Raw genomic sequence first — 19,523 nt, 5'->3', positions numbered from 1 at the left:
CGCTGGGCTGAGCGTCGGGAAGCTCGTGGCACTTGCCGCTCGTGACAACACTGAGAAATCTTTCCATAGAATTGTGCCCATTGTCTCTCTGTAGCAACCGAGTAGCTCTGTGATCTGAACCTTGTCTTTAGTCACTTTGGACTTTGGCAAAATCTTCCACTTGTAATTTGAGAGTGGATCTTTCAGTGCTCAAGGGGAATCATTTTAGATCGGAGTTGTTAGCATTTTGAATGGGAGGAGGGCCCGTGCCAGAATATTGGACTGGAAGTGGAGAGTTTTCCGCACCTTATTGATCTGTTTATATGTTTTTGGACACAGTAAGAAGTCTTACAACGCCAGGTTAAAGTACAGCATGTTTGTTTCGAATACTAGCTTTCGGAGCGCAGCTCCTTCCTCAGGTGAGTGAAGAGGTGGGTTCCACAAACACATATATATAAACAAAGTCAATGATACAAGATGATAATTTGAATGCAAGTATTTGCAGGTAATTAAGTCTTTACACATTCAGATGGTGCGACTGGAGAGAGGGATAATCACAGGTTAAAGAGGTGTGAATTGTCTCAAGCCAGGACAGTTGGTAGGATTTTGCAAGCCCAGGCCAGATGGTGGGGGTGAATGTAATGCGACATGAATCCAAGGTCCCGGTTGAGGCCGTACTCATGCTAGCGGAACTTGGCTATCAGTTTCTGCTCGGCCATTCTGCGATCTCGCCTGTCCTGAAGGCCGCCTTGGAGAACGCTTAGCCAAAAGTCAGACGCTGAATGCCCTCGACTGCTGAAGTGCTCCCTGACTGGAGTGGCACATTCCTGCCTGGTGATTGTCGCGTGATGTTCATTCATCCATTGTCGCAGCGTCTGCATGGTTCCAGTATGTACCGCGTACCTGGTGAGTGGTGTTCTCAAAAGTAATGGTGGCATCATCGACCTGGGTACCACCATTACCCATGAGAAGACCACCCACGAGGTACGCAGTACGTACTTGTGCGACTCGGCCAATATTGTCTACCTCACACGTTGCAGGAAAGGATGTCCCGAGGCGTGGTACATTGGCGAGACCATGTAGACGCTGTGACAATGGATGAACGGACACCGGGACAATGCAGAAGCGGCGAGCAGAAACTGATAGCCAAGTTCCGCAAGCATGAGTACGGCCTCAACCAGGACCTTGGATTCATGTCTCATTACATTCACACCCCCCCCCCCCCCCCCCCCCCCCCCCACCACCCCACCACGCGCAACCCCATCTGCCCTGGGCTTGCGAAATGCTACCAACTGCCCTGGCTTGAGACAATCCACAGCACTTTAACCTGGGGTTACCCCTCTCTCCGTCTGGACCGTTGCACCGTCTGGACCTGTAAAGACTTAATTACCTGCAAAGACTCGCATTCAAAGTATCGTCTTGCATCACTGACTTTGTCGAAAAATATGTGTTTGCGGAACCCAGCTCTTCATTCATCTGATGAAGGCGCTGCGCTCCGAAAGCTAGTGAAATCGAAGCAAGCCTGTTAGACTGGTGTTGTAAGACCTCTTACTGTGCCCAGCCCAGTCCAACGCCGGCATCTCCGCATCGTATGTATTTGAGCACTGGTGGAGCTGCTTTACTTTAGGTTCATTCCTGTATATCTCCATTGACATCTCTCTTCGAGTTGATTTAAAATCCGAGGCGGGGGTTTCAGGGTAGATGAGCAGGTTAAACATAACAGGTTACAAAGCTGGTCAGAACTGAACCTTTCAAACCATTTCCCAAGTTCACCTACTGGTAGTTTCTGGAATCCAACTTTCCCATTGCAGTGGCCGTATCTCCCTCAGTTCAAGCTGTTTTGCATAAATGTATGACCAAACACATTTTACATTGTTGGGATTATCTTCTCGGTAATATGTGAAGCCAGTAGTGTATAGGGGCATTTTGTTGATCTATCAACCCAGGTTCACTCTTGGGGCGAGAATGTCCAAGTCACAATAGACCCAATATGATCTCCAGTTACGATTCTGTGCACAGGGGATGGTGTGACATATGGGGTCATTCTCCGCCGGCGGAAGTCTCCGTTTTGCCGGCGCCCGGGGGTTTCCCGACGGCGTGGGGCTGCCCCACAATGGGAAACCCCATTGACCGGCCGGTGTTACGGACCCTCCCCGTGTCAGCGTGGGTTTCCTCCGGGTGCTCCGGTTTCCTCCCACAGTTCAAAGATGTGCGGGTAAGGTGGATTGGCCATGCTAAATTGCCCTTTGTGCCCCCAAAAAAGGTTGGAATGGGTTACGGGGAGAGGGTGGAGGCGTGGGCTTAAGTGGGGTGTCCAAACTTGCCCTTAGTGTTGGGTGTGGTTGCTGGGCTATGGGGATAGGGTGGAGGTGTGGACCTTGGATAGGGTGCTCTTTCCAAGAGCTGGTGCAGAATCGATGGGCCGAATGGCCTCCTTCTGCACTGTAAATTCTATGATCTATGATCTGTTTACCATTGAGTGTCACTGGTATCAGATTTATGTGTAATTCTAAGATTCTGAGTTAAAATTGCATCAGGGTCCAGACTGTGTCATGTGTCCCCAAGTTTAATATAATCATAATACCTGTGACTGAGTGCGGCAGGGCCCTGACTGTTTACAATAGCAGCAAGTTAAAATGGTGGTGAGCAGGTAACAAGGTGAGAACAGAATGGCATTGCTTTCTCTCACTCTCACCTCATTGGGTACAGGAGATTAATGTCTGTATTTCCGATTCAAGCTGGAACTGTAGCAACATCCATAAGTTAACAATTTAGGCCTTACTCAAGATGTAATTTATTTTTTCTGACTTTTCCAAGTTGCTGAGGTGGTGGAGGTAACGACGAGAATTACAAACGTGCAATTCACACCAGATATGAAAGATAAAAACAGCCTGCGATACAAAAAATTTGTTCAGGATTTCATTGATGATGTGAGTCATTCAAGTGTGGCGGTGTTGGGTGGGGTGGGTTAGGGTGGGTTAGGGTGTGGGTCTGGCTGGGTGCTGGAAAAGAGTCATGGGACTGAACAGATGGAAAGATAATGTACAGCAGCCGATGAACGATATTGCTAGTACGAGGACGTGAAGAGCTGCCTTTTGCTAACTGTGAAATTTACTTATTAATGTACCTCATTCTCAGTGTGGAAGTGAACCTTAAACATGACCATTCAGCCCATCGTGCCTGCGGTCATGTTGCCTCTCTTGCTTTCTGCTGTAATCCCATTTCCTTTCCCTTCCACCTAATTAATCAGCGCCTTTGTTATCAAAGAAGAATTTCAAGGGAACAGTTTCACATGTTGCCAATATTGTGCAGTTTGATTTCACCTGAGGGGGTTTATTACAACCACAACTAGTAAAATCTCTTGTATGAAGAATGGATTCTGTCATTTTCCTGAGAACCATGTTTGGCTCACTCACCCATAGACTCCTGCTTACATTGTCTCTACTTGCTTGAATAGAGGAATTACATTTGCTATTTTCCAACCTATAGGTCCTTTCCAAAATCAAGGGTATTTTGAAATTTTAAGACCATGCAGGTCATCAGGTCCAGAGGACATAAGACCATAAGACATAGGAGCAGAATGAGGCCACTTGGTCCATCGAGTCTGCTCCGCCATTCAATCATGGCTGATATTTTCTCATCCCCAGTCTCCTGCTTTCTCTCCATAACCCCTGATCCCCTTATTAATCAAGAACCTATCTATCTCTGTCTTAAAGGCACTCTGTGAATTGGCCTCCACAGCCTTCTGCAGCAAAGAGTTCCACAGATTCACCACCCTCTGGCTGAAGAAATTCCTCTTCATTTTTGTTTTGAAGGATCGTCCCTTTAGTCTGAGATGGTGTCCTCTGGTTCTAGTTTTTCCTACAAGTGGAAACATCCTCTTCATGTCCACTCTGTCCAGGCCTCGCAGTATCTTGTATGTTTCAATAAGATCCCCTCTCATCCTTCTAAACTCCAAAGAGTACAGACCCAGAGTCCTGAAACGTTCCTCATACGACAAGTTCTTCATTCCAAGGATCATTCTTGTGAACCTCCTCTGGACTCTTTCCATGGCCAGCACATCCTTCCTTAGATAAGGGGCCCAAAACTGCTCACAATACTCCAAATGGGGTCTGACCAGTGCCTTATACAGCCTCAGAAGTACATCCCTGGTCTTGTAATCTCGCCCTCTTGACATGAATGCTAACATTGCATTTGCCTTCTTAACTGCCGACTGAACCTGCACACTAACCTTAAGAGAATCGTGAACAAGGATTCCCAAGTCTCTTTGTGCTTCTGCTTTCCGAAGCATTTCCTCATTTAGAAAATGGTCTATGCCTAGATTCCTCCTTCCCAAGTGTATAACCTCACACTTTTCCACATTGTATTTCATCTGCCACTTCTTTGCCCACTCTCCTGGCCTGTCCAAGTGCTTCTGCAGCCACCTTGCTTCCTCAATACTACCTGTCCCTCTACAGATCTTTGCATCATCTGCAAACTTAGCAGCAGTGCCTTCAGTACCTTCTTCCAGATCATTAATGTATATTGAAAAAAGTTGTGGTTCCAGCACAGACCCCTGAGGCACACCACTAGTCACCGGCTGCCATCCTGAAAAAGATCCCTTTAGCCCCGCTCTTTGCCTTCTGCCAGTCAGCCAATCCTCTATCCATGCCAGGATCTAATCCTGAACACCATGAGCTCTTAACGTATTTAGCAGTCTCCTATGCGGCATCTTGCCAAAGGCCTTCTGGAAATTTAAATAAATCACATCCACTGGTTCTCCTTTGTCTAACTTGCTTGTTTCCTCCTCAAAGAACTCTATCAGATTTGTCAGACACGACCTCCTTTTGACAAAGCTGTGCTGACTCAGTCCTATTTTACCATGCACTTCCAAGTGCTTTGCGATCTCATCTTTAATAATAGACTCTAAAATCTTACCAATGACCGAAGTCAGGCTAACCGGCCTATAATTTCCCCTCTTCTGCCTCTCTCCCTTCTTAAACAGTGGTGTTACATTCGCCACCTTCCAGTCCCCTGGGACCCTTCATGCCTCCAGTGATTCCTGGACGATCATCACTAATGCCCCCTCAATTTCCTCAGCTATCTCTTTTAGGACCCTGGGGTCTAGTCCACCCGGTCCAGGTGACTTATCCACCTTCAGACCTTTCAGTTTCCCCAGAACCTTCTCCTTAGTAATGGTCACTGCACTCACCCCTGCCCCCTGGTTCTCCAAATGAAGACATATCAGTCTTCACTTCTGATATTTATCTGAATTCTCTTCGTTTGTGAGTGCAATTATTTTAAGTTTACCCCCTCTTTTCAACTCTTTATTTTCTAGTGTTCTTGGGGCTGTTTGTTCTGTCTTCAACCATGAAGACAGACAGTCACAAAATGCTGTTTAATGCCTCCACCATTTCCTTATTTCCCTTCTAAATACTTTTAGAAACTCTTCATCTTTGTTTTTGCTAGCTTCTAGCTAGCTTTCCATCATACTCTTATTTCTCCCTTCTCATAACTTTTGTAGCCATTATTTTCCGTCTAATTCCACCCAATTTCCTGCCGACCACTAGTCTTTGCAGAATTGTACACCTTTTCTTTCAGTTTGATGCCACCCTTACCCTCCTTAGTTAGACACGAATGGCATGTACTTCTCCTCGAGCTTTTCTCATTGGAATATATCTTTGCCTAAAGTTATGAACTATCTCCGTCAATGTCTGCAACTGTATCTCAACTCTCCTCATCTTCAACCAATTTCCCAGTTCACTCCACACACTGAATCACAGAAACCCTTGTGCTAAAGGTACACACAACAACAGCCAGCCTGTGCAGAGCAGGATCTTGTCAGCTGAGGAGATTATACATCTACTTTGGCTTTATCTTTCTGCGGGAATCAGAACGACTGCCGGGTGATGCCAATGGGTGCACAAGAGAGCTTCCCTACTCATATACACATGATTGAAAGCTGGGTGTGGGTCGCTTTGTCTTTTTGAAATGTATAATATTAAGAAACTTATAACCACACTCAAATTCTATGGGAAAAATAATAAGACAGATTTCTGAAATAGGTTTCTGCCTTCTTCATTTCAGTTGAAAAAACGACTGAGTGCTGTAATCCAGGCTTTCATCCGCGATGGAAAACTGTCTATTTCGATCACATCTATTGAAGAAGGGAGCGTGGTTGTTAACTTTTCTGTGGCAGTATCAACAAACGTGACTGTTCCCGTGTCTGATGTTAAAAAATCAGTTTCTGATTCTTTAAAGAATAGTTCCCAGTTCGTTATAGACGCTCAAAACACAACCATTTCAGGTAAGGAGTTCCGCAGCGAGCATTTACTCACTGACCTCAGAGAGCTTGGAAAAGTGGATTGATGATTGCAAACTTGGCTTTTCAAAGTTTCAAGTGTTTATGATGAAGAAAAGACTGAGTATTATAGAGTTCCACATTTCTGGGGTTTCTGGCAATGTGTTTATAGCAGTGCGGGGCGAACTGATGAGGTTTGCTTCCATCAGTTGACTTCATAGCGAGGAGAAAGAGCATGTCAGTCCAGAATAATGTTCAGTTTGCTGACCAATGCTGACATTACCTTGATATAATTGATATTGGGTGTCAGAGGGATCCTTTGTTAGCACTCTCACCCTGAGTTACAAGGGTCTGGCTTTAACTCCAACTCAAGGTCTTAAACACAAAATCAATGCCCCACGCACCCCAGGCGCACACTCCTCCACCTTCTTTCATCAGGAAAAGTATATAATAGTTTGAGGTCATGTACCAACAGACTCAAGAACAGCTTCTTCCCTACTGCCATCAGACTTTTGAATGGACCTACCTCGCATTAAGTTGATCTTTTCTCTACATCCTAACTATGACTGTAACATTACATTCTGCAATTGCGCCTTCCTTCCCTATGTACGGTGTGTGTTGTCTGTACAGCATGCAAGAAACACTACTTTTCACTGTATATCAATACATGTGACAATAATAAATCAACTCAAATCCAAAAAGTGCTGACACTGCAATGCAGTACTGAGGGAGCACAGCAATGTCAGAGGTGCCATATATCAGATGTTATCGGCCAGGGTTTAGCGAGCCCCGAAGTTGTCATGGAGTTCACCTGACCCACAACTTTGAATAGATTGTGGTTATGGGGAGCACACAGCTCTACTCTGCAGGTGTGATGCAACAGAAATCTACAGTACTTTAAAATTAAAGCACTGTTTATTTATGAAACCAGTTAACACTTTATAAACCCACAATAAACATCTTAACAACTATCAACACCAATAGTTCCTCCAAAGAATACAGTACTCTCAAAGTAACTCTTAATCTTTCCTTGCAACATCCATAAGACAAAAAGAACCCTCTTAACAGAAAGACATCAGGTTTAACTTCACGACTGAGAACAGTTACCACTTTGAAATCACCAAATGAACATTCATAAGCTTGCAGAGATTCATACACATCTTGCTGTGATTGCAACTTTTCCAAATCTAAAGTGAAACGAAACTCACCCTGTAGCAGCCTAAAATGAAAGCAAAAGCAGACAGACAGCCCAGCTCCACCCACACTCTGACATCACTGATAAACACCCATTCCTTAAAGGTGCATCCACTACAGATATTTTTATAAACACCCATTTCTTAAAGGTACATCCACTACAGATATTTTTATAAACACCCATTTCTTAAAGGTACTCTCACAGGACACAGTTCAGCGGCGTCATTCTCCGACCCCCCGCCGGGTCGGAGAATCGCCGGGGGCTGGCGTGAATCCCGTCCCCGCCGGTTGCCGAAGTCTCCGGCACCGGATATTCGGCGGGGGTGGGAATCGGGCCGCGCCGGTTGGCGGGCCCCCCCGTTGGAATCTCCGGCCCGGATGGGCCGAAGTCCCACCGATAAATTGCCTGTCCCGCCGGCGTGGATTAAACCACCTTTTCAACGGCGGGACAAGGCGGCGTGGGCGGGCTCCGGGGTCCTGGGGGGGGCGGGCGCGGGGCGATATGGCCCCGGGGGGTGCCCCCACAGTGGCCTAGCCCGCGATCAGGGCCCACCTGGGGGCACTCTTTCCCTTCCCGCCACCGCCACGGTCTCCACCATGGCAGAGGCGGAAGAGACTCCCTCCACTGCGCATGCGTGGGAAACTGTCAGTAGCCGCTGACGCTCCCGCGAATGTGCCGCCCGGAGATGTCATTTCCGCGCCAGCTGGCGGGGCAACAAAGGCCGTTTCCGCCAGCTGGCGGGGCGGAAATTCCTCCGCCGCCGGCCTAGCCCCTCAATGTTGGGGCTCGGCCCCCAAAGATGCGGAGCATTCCGCACCTTTGGGGCGGCGCGATGCCTGTCTGATTGGCGCTGTTTTGGGCGCCAGTCGACGGACATCGCGCTGTTTCGGGGGAATTTTGCCCCAGATGTCAAACCAAGATCACATCTGCCTTCTATTGTGGATGAAAGTATCCAATCAACGAGCAATTAAAGGAAATATTCCTCCAATCAACCTCATCCCAGATTCCAGAAAGACACAGTGTGAATTTCTCCATTTCGTGCACCACCATCGTTGTCCCAACTCTCAGTGTGATTCTCAATTTAATGCCAGTTTATGTCACATTAAGGGCACTTTCATGCTTTAGCTTTATAACTTTTGGAAGCTGGGTTTTACGTCTTCACATTCATTGCTTTCTGAACTTCTGTAACCAGGAGAGAATGTAGACCTTCATTCTTTCTGACTGGTTCATAACTGGCAGCATTATCCAGCTCACGTCACATGGTCCATCTCTCAATGCTATTTTGGGATTTCTCTGTATTAATCCACCATTAGGAGGCAACATTTCTGGTGGAGTAAAGTGAGGAATGAGGTGTCAAATGAAATGCCATAGTTATCAGTTCATTCAATCCTTCCAAGCTGGTTGAATTCAGATTGAAGCAGTGTTCTAACACCCATCTTCCCTCTTCATTACAGACAGAGACAGCTGCCAGTCAGGGCTGAATGACTGTTCAGTTAATGGAACTTGTATAAGACAGAACGCAACCTACACCTGTCAGTGTAATGCTGGGTTCAACGATACAAGCCCCAGTGTACCTGGAAGAAAATGTGAAGGTAGGACATTATCTGTGTTCAATTGTTTGGGAAAATAACGTTTATGTGAGATTGGGGACAACTCATGCTCTGCATTAGCTGTCTGCACGAACACTCCAGGAAGTTTCTCGTGTCGTTGTTCTGAAGGAACTATAGATACCAATCCAGCAAACCCAGGAACACAGTGCACAGGTAAAGATCTGAGCTGTTTAAACCAGGAGTGGTGTAAGGAAAGTGAAAATATTTCAACATGAATCCTGCTGATATTAATATGTGAAAGCTTTACATGTTTATCTTGCATTCAGCTGGCCGTCATTTTGAAGCTCCACTGCCCATTTAAACTGAAGGAATTAATGATGCTTCACAGTGCCAGGTGCACGGGTTCGATTCCCAGCTTGGGATACTATCTGTGCGGAGTCGGCACGTTTTCCCTGTGTTTGCGTGGGTTTCCTCCTGATGTGCTGGGGGGGGAGGGGCTATGGGCAATGATGACATGTCGTCGTTCCCCCCCCCCCCCCCCGCACAGGTTACGGTTGCCCTGAACTTTTATGCAACGGGGTCATTCCAGGCACCGAGTGGGGATCTGTCCGGCATATCGCAGACAGCGGTGCACCAGTGCATCCGGGCAGTGACAGACGCCCTATATGCCATTGCGCACCTCTACATCCGCTTCCCTGTGGACCGGGCCAGCCAAGATGCCCGGGCCGTGGGCTTCTCTGCCGTGGCCGGATTCCCCATGGTCCAGGGCGCGATCGATGGGATGCACGTCGCCGTGCAGCCACCTGCAGATAACAGGGCCGTGTTCACTAATAGGAAGGGGACCTATTCGATGAACATACAGGTGGGCTGCGACCACCGCATGATGATCCTGCACGTCTGCACCCGTTACCCGGGCAGTGTACAGGGCTCATACGTGTTGTCGCGGTCATACATCCCCGGCATGTACGAGGGGACGCCATCCCCGGCTGAGGGGCTGGTTGCTGGGCGACAGGGGCTACCCATTGCGATCGTGGCTGATGACGCCTATATGGAGGCCACTCAATGAGGCGAAGAACCGCTACAATGATGCCCATGTAGCGACAAGGGGAGTGATCGAGAGGTGCTTTGGCGTGCTGAAGATGCGTTTCAGGTGCCTGGACCTCCCTGGGGGCGCCCTCCAGTATCGGTCAGATAGGGTCGGCCGCATCATTGTGGTGTGCTGCGTCCTGCACAACATAGCCCAACAGAGGGGCGATGTGCCGCAGGCAGAGGAGGGCGGAGTGGAGGAGCAACAGGAAGAGGCGCAGTCCTCCCCAGATGAGGGGGATGGGGGCAATGGTCAGGGCAGATGGGCTAGACACGGGCGGGTGGCTGTCCACCGTTACCGGCTGGGCCAGCGGGCACGGGACAGACTGATAGCCGCCCGCTTCACTGACTAGATGGGCGTGGGAATCGGGTAGTATGGCCACAGACCGCACACCATGGCAACAGCTGACCACCCACACCCCCCACCCATCCACCCACCCAGCACCCTCACCCCCCTCCCCAACCCCACCCACCCCACCCGCATGCACACCACCCCCCCCCATTGCCGACCCACCTGCGGCACAACGGCCGGGCTCACACAGTTGCGGGTGGACGCGTGTCTATTGCAGGCCATGGAGGATGATGACAACCCGCCCTGCGAAGAGCTCCAGGCTCCACATCGTTGGACAATGTCCGACCCATGGCCACAGTACCACCATCCACCCGGACCATCCCTGCATGCGGCTGTGACACTGCAGCGCACGGTCCCGTCCTCTGCCCGGGGGATGTTGATGGCGGCCCAGGGGGAAGGGGGCAGACTCACCTGGGGCTGAGGTAAGACCACCCCTCACACACACACTTGCGCTCAACGTACATGACACCCTCGCACGCTTTGGACAGAGCACAAAGGCAGCTTCCGTAGGTGTAACATTGACTTTAATAACGAAAGGAGTTCATGCACGTGCCCTAGCCCCTAAAACTCATCTGTGCCCTGCATCCGTGCCAACTTACTCAGTGTCTAATTGTTTGGCCTTACGGGCCCTTTGACTACGCCTAGGTGGTTCCCCAGACGGTACAGCAGAACTGGAGGTGGACTCCTGTGATTCCTGCCCTCTGACACGGGATCCCTTTGGCGGCCGTTTCCTGGGGCGTCCTGTCCTAGATGGGCCAGGCTGCGGCCCGGGCGACTGGGATGGCAAGCTGCCAGCCTGTCCTGCCCGTTGCCCACCCGATGCACCTGGGACGGAAGGGGGGGAGCCCGAGGTGTTGAGGTGTTCCGGGACCTCCCCTACAATGGGACCCGGAACAGGTCCCAGCACCTCCTCCTCCCTTGGGGTGCCCGATGGCCCCCAGGCCTCTACATGGGTGGGGGATGCGAACGGACTGGCCATCCGATGCCCCCCCGACATCTGACGCTGCCAGTCCCGGAGGCCCGTGCTGGTATCGACAAGGGTCTGCAGGTTTGCAGCCATGGAGCTCAGGGAGCTGGCAATCCCTGTCTGTGACTGTGCGATGCTGGCTAGCACATGGGCAATGGCGCCGATGCCCTCAGCGATGGCCTGCTGAGACTGGGCCATGGCCTGCTGAGACTGGGCCATGGCCTGCAGAGACTGTGCCACGGAGTTGAGCCCCTCTGCCATCTGCCGCTGGTGCTGGCTCATGGCCTCCTGTGAGAGGGCAGCCATGTCCTGGGCCACAGATGCCGCATGCACAGAAAGCCCCAGGCCTCACAAACCGCTCCCCATGTCTGACACCGTCACACCCATTGCCTCCACCGCGGACACCACCCGTGCGGTGTCGGCCTGGGTGGCACGCATGTCACTGCCATCTCCTGGACACGGGTGGACTCCTCCACCTGCGACTGCAGCCGCCGCAAGCTGGCTGTTACCCTCTTCGCTCGTCTCAGGTTCGGTGGTTGCATCGGACCTATGGGTGGGTGTGATAAGTCCAGGAACCCGGGATCCATCTGGGCGGCAGATGTTCACTTGTGCCGGGCTGCCCTCCGACCGCCCGGCCCCTCTGCTGCTCCTACCTCCACCTGCTGTACCGGGACAGCTGTGTTGTGCGCACCAGTGAGTGTACCAGACGCCTCATCACTAAAGTGCCCAACCGAGGTGAGCGTCTCTGCGATGTTGGAGGGTGTTGGTGACAGCAGTGGCGTTGTGTCGTGCGCATCGTCCAACTCAGATTCCATAGCACTTTGGGGTGGCGGTTCGTCTCCGCCCATCCAATCTGTGTCACTGTCCTGTATTTCAGTTTCCTGGGTAGGGGTGTCCTGGGTAGGGGTGTCCTGGGTTGTGGTTTTGTGGCTCGGCTGTGACGGGGGCCTGTGGCTGCCCTTCTTGTCACTGGGTGGCACACGCCTGCGTCGCCGCACCCGCATGAGACGGGGGCGTCGTCTCCCTGTTGCTCCAGGTCTCTCCGTCTCTCGTGGTCTCCGAGGGGCATCGTGCGGGCGTCGCATGCCAGAGGGTCCGGGTCTCTCCGTCTCCAGTGGTCTCCGAGGGGCATCGTGCGGGCGTCGCATGCCAGAGGGTCCGGATCTCTCCGTTACCCGTGGTCTCCGAGGGGCATCATGCGGGCGGTCTGAATCTGCGGGGATGGGTGCCTCGACGTTTGCTCCTGCGATACACAATGAAGCATGCATGGTTCGACACGCAGGCAGTGATCAGGTGATATGGGGGAGGGGGGATATGGGGAAGGGGGGATATGGGGGAGGTGGGATATGGGGACGGGCTGTCGGTGGCTGACTTGCTGGTGGGCCCCCGACCTCTGCATCAGCAACCTCCGGGTCCTCAGGCCCGCCAGCCAGTTCCAGGGCCCTTTCCTCATGTTCAGTCAGTGGCCTCTCATCAGCTGGGCCTCCTCCAGTCCTCACATGCTCCCCGGTGTTGTGTGCGCGTTTCTCCTGTGGCGGGGGGTGGGGGGGGGGGGGGGGTGGGGGGGGGTGGTGGCAGGGGTAAAAGGCAACAGTGTTAGACAGGTATATGAATGCACGCCATCGGTTGCGCGTGTATTGCAGAGGTTAAGGTTAGGGTTGGATTCACTTGGGGAAATGGGGGAAGGTGGATATGGGGATTATGGGGGAGGAGGGATATGGGGATATGGGGGGGATATGGGGAGGGAGATATGGGGGAGGGGGGACATGGGGGGATATGGGGGATGGGGATATGGGGGAGGGGGATATGGGGAGGGGGGATATGGGGGAGGGGTGATATGAGGGAGGGGGATATGGCGGAGGGGGGATATGGGAGATGGGGATATGGGGGAGGGGGGATATGGGGGAGGGAGGATATGGGAATATGGGGAGGGGGGATATGGGGAGGAGGGATATTGGGGAGGGGGTTATGGGGGAGCGAGGATATGGGAGGGGGATATGGGGAGGGGGGATATGGCGATATGGGGAGGGGGGATATGGGGGATATGGGAGAGGGGGGATATGGGGTGGGGGGATATGGGGCGGGGATATGGGGAGGGGGATATGGGGAGGGGGATATGGGGGAGGGGGGATATGGGGAGGGGAGATATGGGGGAGGGGGGGTATGGGGGGTATGGGGAGGGTGATAGGGGGAGGGGGATATGGGGAATATGGGGAGGGGGATATGGATATCGGGCAGGGCGGGGGGGGCTCACCCTGGCTGCCCTGACAAGGTCGTTCACCTTCTTGTGGCATTGGATGCCTGTCCGTGGTGTCAGGGCCACAGCGCTGACGGCCTCTGCCACCTCCCTCCACAGACGCCGGCTGTGGCGTGGGGCAACTCTGCGGCCGTGTCCGGGATACAGGGCCTCCCTCCTCTGCTCCACTGCGACCAGGAGCGCCTCAATGTCGCGGGACTGGAACCTCGGGGCTGAGCGGCGGGCGGCCATCCGGTCGGGTGTTCTGGTCGGGTGGGGGGAGCAGCGCGTCTTTTGAGCCCTCACGCCGTGAACCACGTGAGCCAGCGCGGATAGCGTCACGTCGCTGCTAGCCCATTCTGGGCCGGAGACTTTGCGACGTTTGGGGCGGAGTGATGCAGGTGGAATTTGCGCCGCTTTTGGCGCCGGTCGGCGGACATCGCGCCGATAACGGAGAATTCCGCCCCAGATGTCAGACCAAGATGCCACCTGCCTTCTGTTAGGGATAAAAGGATCCAGGGAATGAGCAATTTTAAAGGAAATCTTCCTCCACTCAACCTTATCCCAGAAAGACACAGTGTGAAACTCTCATTGTGATTCCCAATTGAATGCCCATTTGTGTCACATTAGGAGCACTTTGATGCTTTAAGTTTTAAATCTTTTGAAAGCTGGGTATTAAGTCTTCACACTTATTCCATTCAGGACGTCTGTGACCAGAAGAGAATGTCAAACTTTATTCTTTCTGACTGGTTCAAAACTGACTGCAATATCCAGCTCATGTCACACGCTCCATCTCTCCGTGCTGTTTGGGAATTTCTCTGCATTAATTGTTGTTCGCCTTTAGGAGATGACATTTCTAGTGGAGTAAAGTGAGGGATGAGAAGTTACATGAAACTATCAGTTCATCCAACACTTCCAAGCTTGTTGAATTCAGATTGAAGCAGTGTTCTAACACCCATCTTCCCTCTTCATTACAGACAGAGACAGCTGCCAGTCAGGGCTGAATGACTGTTCAGTTAATAATAATCTTTTTTGTCGCAAGTAGGCTTTTCCCAATTCTCTCAGAATATTCTGCATGCTTCGTTAATAATAATAATCTTTAGTGTCACAAGTAGGCTTACATTAACACTGCAATGAAGTTACTGTGAAAACCCCCTCGTCACCATACTCTGGTGCCTGTTCGGGTACACAGAGGGAGAATTCAGAATGTCCAATTCACCTAACAAGCACGTCTTTCGGGACTTGTGGGAGGAAACCGGAGCACCCGGGGGAAACCCACGCAGACACGGGGAGAACGTGCAGATTCCACACAGACAGTGACCCAAGCCGGGAATCGATCCTGGATTTCCTGGCGCTGTGAAGCAACAGTGCTAACCACTGTGCTGCCGTGCCACCCCTTGTATAAGACAGAACGGAACCTACACCTGTCGAGAGTAATGTTGAGTTCAACGTCACAATCCCAATGTACCTGGAAGGATATGTGAAGGAAGGACATTGCCTAAGTTCAATATTATTTACATTATTGGGTTAAATAACTTTTACTCCAAGTGATAGTTTTGATCTAATTTTTGTTTCAGACATTGACGAGTGTCAGACTGGGAACAACACGTGCTCTGATTTAGCTGTCTGCACGAACACTCCAGGAAGTTTCTCATGTCGCTGTTTCCAGGGGATTGTAGATAACAATCCAGCAAACCCAGGAACACAGTGCCCAGGTAATGGTCTGAACTGTTTAAATCCAGATTGCTGAGATAGTGAGGAATGTAAAAATACTTCAAAGACGAACCTTGGGGATATTAATATGTGAAAGCTTTACCAGTTCATCTTGCTCTCTTCTCACCGTCATTTTAAAATTCCTTTGTCCATTTAAACCGAATGAAGGAATGAATGACTTGGTGAAACTAATTCAGCACTGTGAAAATCCCCCTGTCGTGTTAAGCACACTGAGATAACACGGGCTGCAACGGGATACAGCTATAACTGAAATATACTCCAGACCTTGAAGTTAGTTCAATTTGATTTATTGAACCTGTCACACAGTTAGCACAGTTCTCTGTGAGTGCGACTCTCTGCTAACCTAAGTGTGGTTACTCTGTCTGACTGAACCAGACTAGCTCTTAGCCACGTGCTGGAGGTGTTATGTGATATCTCCACCTGACTCACTCTGTAGATGTCCCCAGTGGAAAGAGGCGGAGTGTGAGTGCCTCGGGCCTTTTATAGTGGGAAACCACCCCCAAGTGTTCTGCCTGCTGATTGGTTATGTCCTGTTCTCTGTGTTCATTAGCTGTTTGTCTGTATCTCATTATGTGCATGTCTGCATATCATGACAATGTCCATGCTGAAATTTTCTCCAATTATTCCTGTGGGCTGATCCTTTCCCCAGAACCTTTTGTGTATTTTTTCAATCATATAATAAATTTTAACTTCGATATGGCTTTTGAATCCGTTTCAACCACCCCGTATTCAGTGTATTCCAGATCACAATAAGCTGAACCGAGGTCTAGCTTGGGTTTGATAAAGGTTTTAGAACATAGAACATAGAACATAGAACATTACAGCGCAGTACAGGCCCTTCGGCCCTCGATGTTGCGCCGACCTGTGAAACCACTCTAAAGCCTATCTATACTATTCCCTTATCGTCCATATGTCTATCCAATGACCATTTGAATGCCCTTAGTGTTGGCGAGTCCACTACTGTTGCAGGCAGGGCATTCCACGCCCTTACTACTCTCTGAGTAAAGAACCTACCTCTGACATCTGTCCTATATCTATCTCCCCTCAATTTAAAGCTATGTCCCCTCGTGCTAGGCATCACCATCCGAGGAAAAAGGCTCTCACTGTCCACCCCATCTAATCCTCTGATCATCTTGTATGCCTCAATTAAGTCACCTCTTAACCTTCTTTTCTCTAACAAAAACAGCCTCAAGTCCCTCAGCCTTCCCTCATAAGATCTTCCCTCCATACCAGGCAACATTCTGGTAAATCTCCTCTGCACCCTTTCCAATGCTTCCACATCCTTCCTATAATGCGGCGACCAGAACTGCACGCAATACTCCATATGCGGCCGCACCAGAGTTTTGTACAGCTGCAACATGACCTCATGGCTTCAAAACTCAATCCCTCTACCAATAAAAGCTAACACATCGTACGGCTTCTGAACAACCCTCTCAACTTGGGTGGCAACTTTCAGGGATCTATGTACATGGACACCGAGATCTCTCTGCTCATCCACACTACCAAGAATCTTACCATTAGCCCAGTACTCTGTCTCCCTGTTATTCCTTCCAAAATGAATCACCTCACACTTTTCTGCATGAAACTCCATTTGCCACCTCTCAGCCCAGCGCTGCAGCTTATCTATGTCTCTCTGTAACTTGTAACATCCTTCCGCACTGTCCACAACTCCACCGATTTTAGTGTCATCTGCAAATTTACTCACCCACCCTTCTACGCCCTCGTCCAGGTCATTTATAAAAATGACAAACAGCAGTGGCCCCAAAACAGATCCTTGTGGCACACCACTAGTAACTGGACTCCAGTCTGAACATTTCCCATCAATCATTACCCTTTGTCTTTTTCCAGCTAGCCAATTTCTGATCCAAACTGCTAAATCACCCTGAATCCCATGCCTCTGTGTTTTCTGCAATAGCCTACCGTGGGGAACCTTATCAAACGCTTTACTGAAATCCATATTCACCACATCAACTGCTTTACCCTCATCCACCTGTTTGGTCACCTTCTCAAAGAACTTGTTTTGTCCAGGGTTGTCCAACATTTTCGCTTGGGGTGTGACATTTTATTTTCACTCAAGGGCCCAATGAGAAAATTCTGGAAAGATAATGGGCGGGATTTTCCAGCTCCCCTCCCACTAATGGGATTTCCTAGTCCTACCAAAGACGACCCGCCCCGTGACCTGTTCCCAGCAGTGCGATGGACGAGTCGCACAAAATGCCATGGACATCTGGGGAACCAGAAGGTGCAGCTGACGGTCAATGGCGAGCTGGCTCCACCACCAGACAACACGCCACGGTGGGGTCTGAACATTTCCCCAATGTTTCGCCCAACCTTTGACTGAATTTCTAAAAAATGTTGAGTTATTAAGAAACAATTGCGGAACAAAAATAAAGCAATGTCACAGCAATAAATTATTAAGTTTAAAAAAAAATCATTAATAGAAATGACCAGTAGGCCTAATAAATAAAGATTTATTGTCATGCGTACCGAGGTACAGTGAAAAGTATTGTTCTGTGTACCATCTAGACAGATCGTTCCATATGTGGCATACGATAAATACACACTGTAAATACATAGATGTAGACATCGGGTGAAGCCTGCGGAGTGTACAAAGAACAAAGAACAAAGAAATGTACAGCACAGGAACAGGCCCTTCGGCCCTCCAAGCCCGTGCCGACCATACTGCCCGACTAAACTACAATCTTCTACACTTCCTGGGTCCGTATCCTTCTATTCCCATCCTATTCATATATTTATCAAGATGCCCCTTAAATGTCCCTATCGTCCCTGCTTCCACTACCTCCTCCGGTAGTGAGTTCCAGGCACCCACTACCCTCTGTGTAAAAAACTTGCCTCGTACATCTACTCTAAACTTTGCCCCTCTCACCTTAAACCTATGCCCCCTAGTAATTGACCCCTCTACCCTGGGGAAAAGCCTCTGACTATCCACTCTGTCTATGCCCCTCATAATTTTGTATACCTCTATCAGGTCGCCCCTCAACCTCCTTCGTTCCAGTGAGAACAAACCGAGTTTATTCAATCGCTCCTCATAGCTTATGCCCTCCATACCAGGCAACATTCTGGTAAATCTCTTCTGCACCCTCTCTAAAGCCTCCACATCCTTCTGGTAGTGTGGCGACCAGAATTGAACACTATACTCCAAGTGTGGCCTAACTAAGGTTCTATACAGCTGCAACATGACTTGCCAATTCTTATACTCAATGCCCCGGCCAATGAAGGCAAGCATGCCGTATGCCTTCTTGACTACCTTCTCCACCTGTGTAGCCCCTTTCAGTGATCTGTGGACCTGTACTCCTAGATCTCTTTGACTTTCAATACTCTTGAGGGTTCTACCATTCACTGTATATTCCCTACCTGCATTAGCCCTTCCAAAATGCATTACCTCACATTTGTCCAGGTTAAACTCCATCTGCCATCTCTCCGCCCAAGTCTCCAGACAATCTAAATCCTGCTGTATCCTCAGACAGTCCTCATCGCTATCCGCAATTCCACCAACCTTTGTGTAGTGCTACAACAGTACAGAAGATGCGTAGAGAGATCAGTTCTGTTCATAAGAGGGCCATTCAGGAGTCTGATAACAGCGGGGAAGAAGTTGTTTTTGAATCTGAGACTTTTTTATGTCCTGCCTGATGGAAGAAGTTGCAAGAGAGAATAACCTGGGTGGAAGGGGCCTTTGATCATGCTGCCCACTTTCCCAAGGCAGCAGGAGGTATAGACAGAGTCAATGGATGGGAGGCGGGTTCGTGTGATGGATTGGGCTGTGTTTACGACTCTCTGTAGTTTCTTACGATCTTGGGCCACGCAGTTGCCATACCAGGCTGCGATGCAGCCAGATAGGATACTTTCTATGGTGCATCTGTAAAAACTGGTAAGAGTCAATGTGGACATGCCGAATTTCTTTAGTTTCCTGAGGAAGTATAGGTGCTGTTGTGCTTTCTTAGTTGTAGCGTCGACATGGGTGGACCAGGACCAATTGTTAGTGATGTATCACTGTCATGCCTGTTGTTCTCAAGGTTTCTTGCTGGGAGTGAAGCCTCACCAAATCTCCACACCACACAAATGCCATTTGACCATTTGATAGAAATTGCATTTTCTTATGATCATTAACAGGCGATAGTCAATA

General features: G+C 50.0%; 1 protein-coding gene across 1 annotated transcript in view; it reads left to right on the top strand.

Annotated features, from left to right (window-relative positions):
• Nucleotides 1-19,523, top strand: part of LOC140428702 (uncharacterized) — an 81,078-nt gene that overhangs the window by 41,447 nt on the left and 20,108 nt on the right. Inside the window, exons 9-12 of the mRNA XM_072515433.1 lie at nt 2,797-2,909; nt 6,046-6,265; nt 8,909-9,046; nt 15,223-15,360. Of these exons, the coding sequence (XP_072371534.1) occupies nt 2,797-2,909; nt 6,046-6,265; nt 8,909-9,046; nt 15,223-15,360 (609 nt within the window). The remainder of the gene's footprint in view (nt 1-2,796; nt 2,910-6,045; nt 6,266-8,908; nt 9,047-15,222; nt 15,361-19,523) is intronic.

Source organism: Scyliorhinus torazame, chromosome 8 (genome assembly GCF_047496885.1).
Source record: "Scyliorhinus torazame isolate Kashiwa2021f chromosome 8, sScyTor2.1, whole genome shotgun sequence".
NCBI classification, from domain to species: domain Eukaryota; kingdom Metazoa; phylum Chordata; class Chondrichthyes; order Carcharhiniformes; family Scyliorhinidae; genus Scyliorhinus; species Scyliorhinus torazame.
This window is presented reverse-complemented; position numbering and strand designations above follow the sequence as displayed.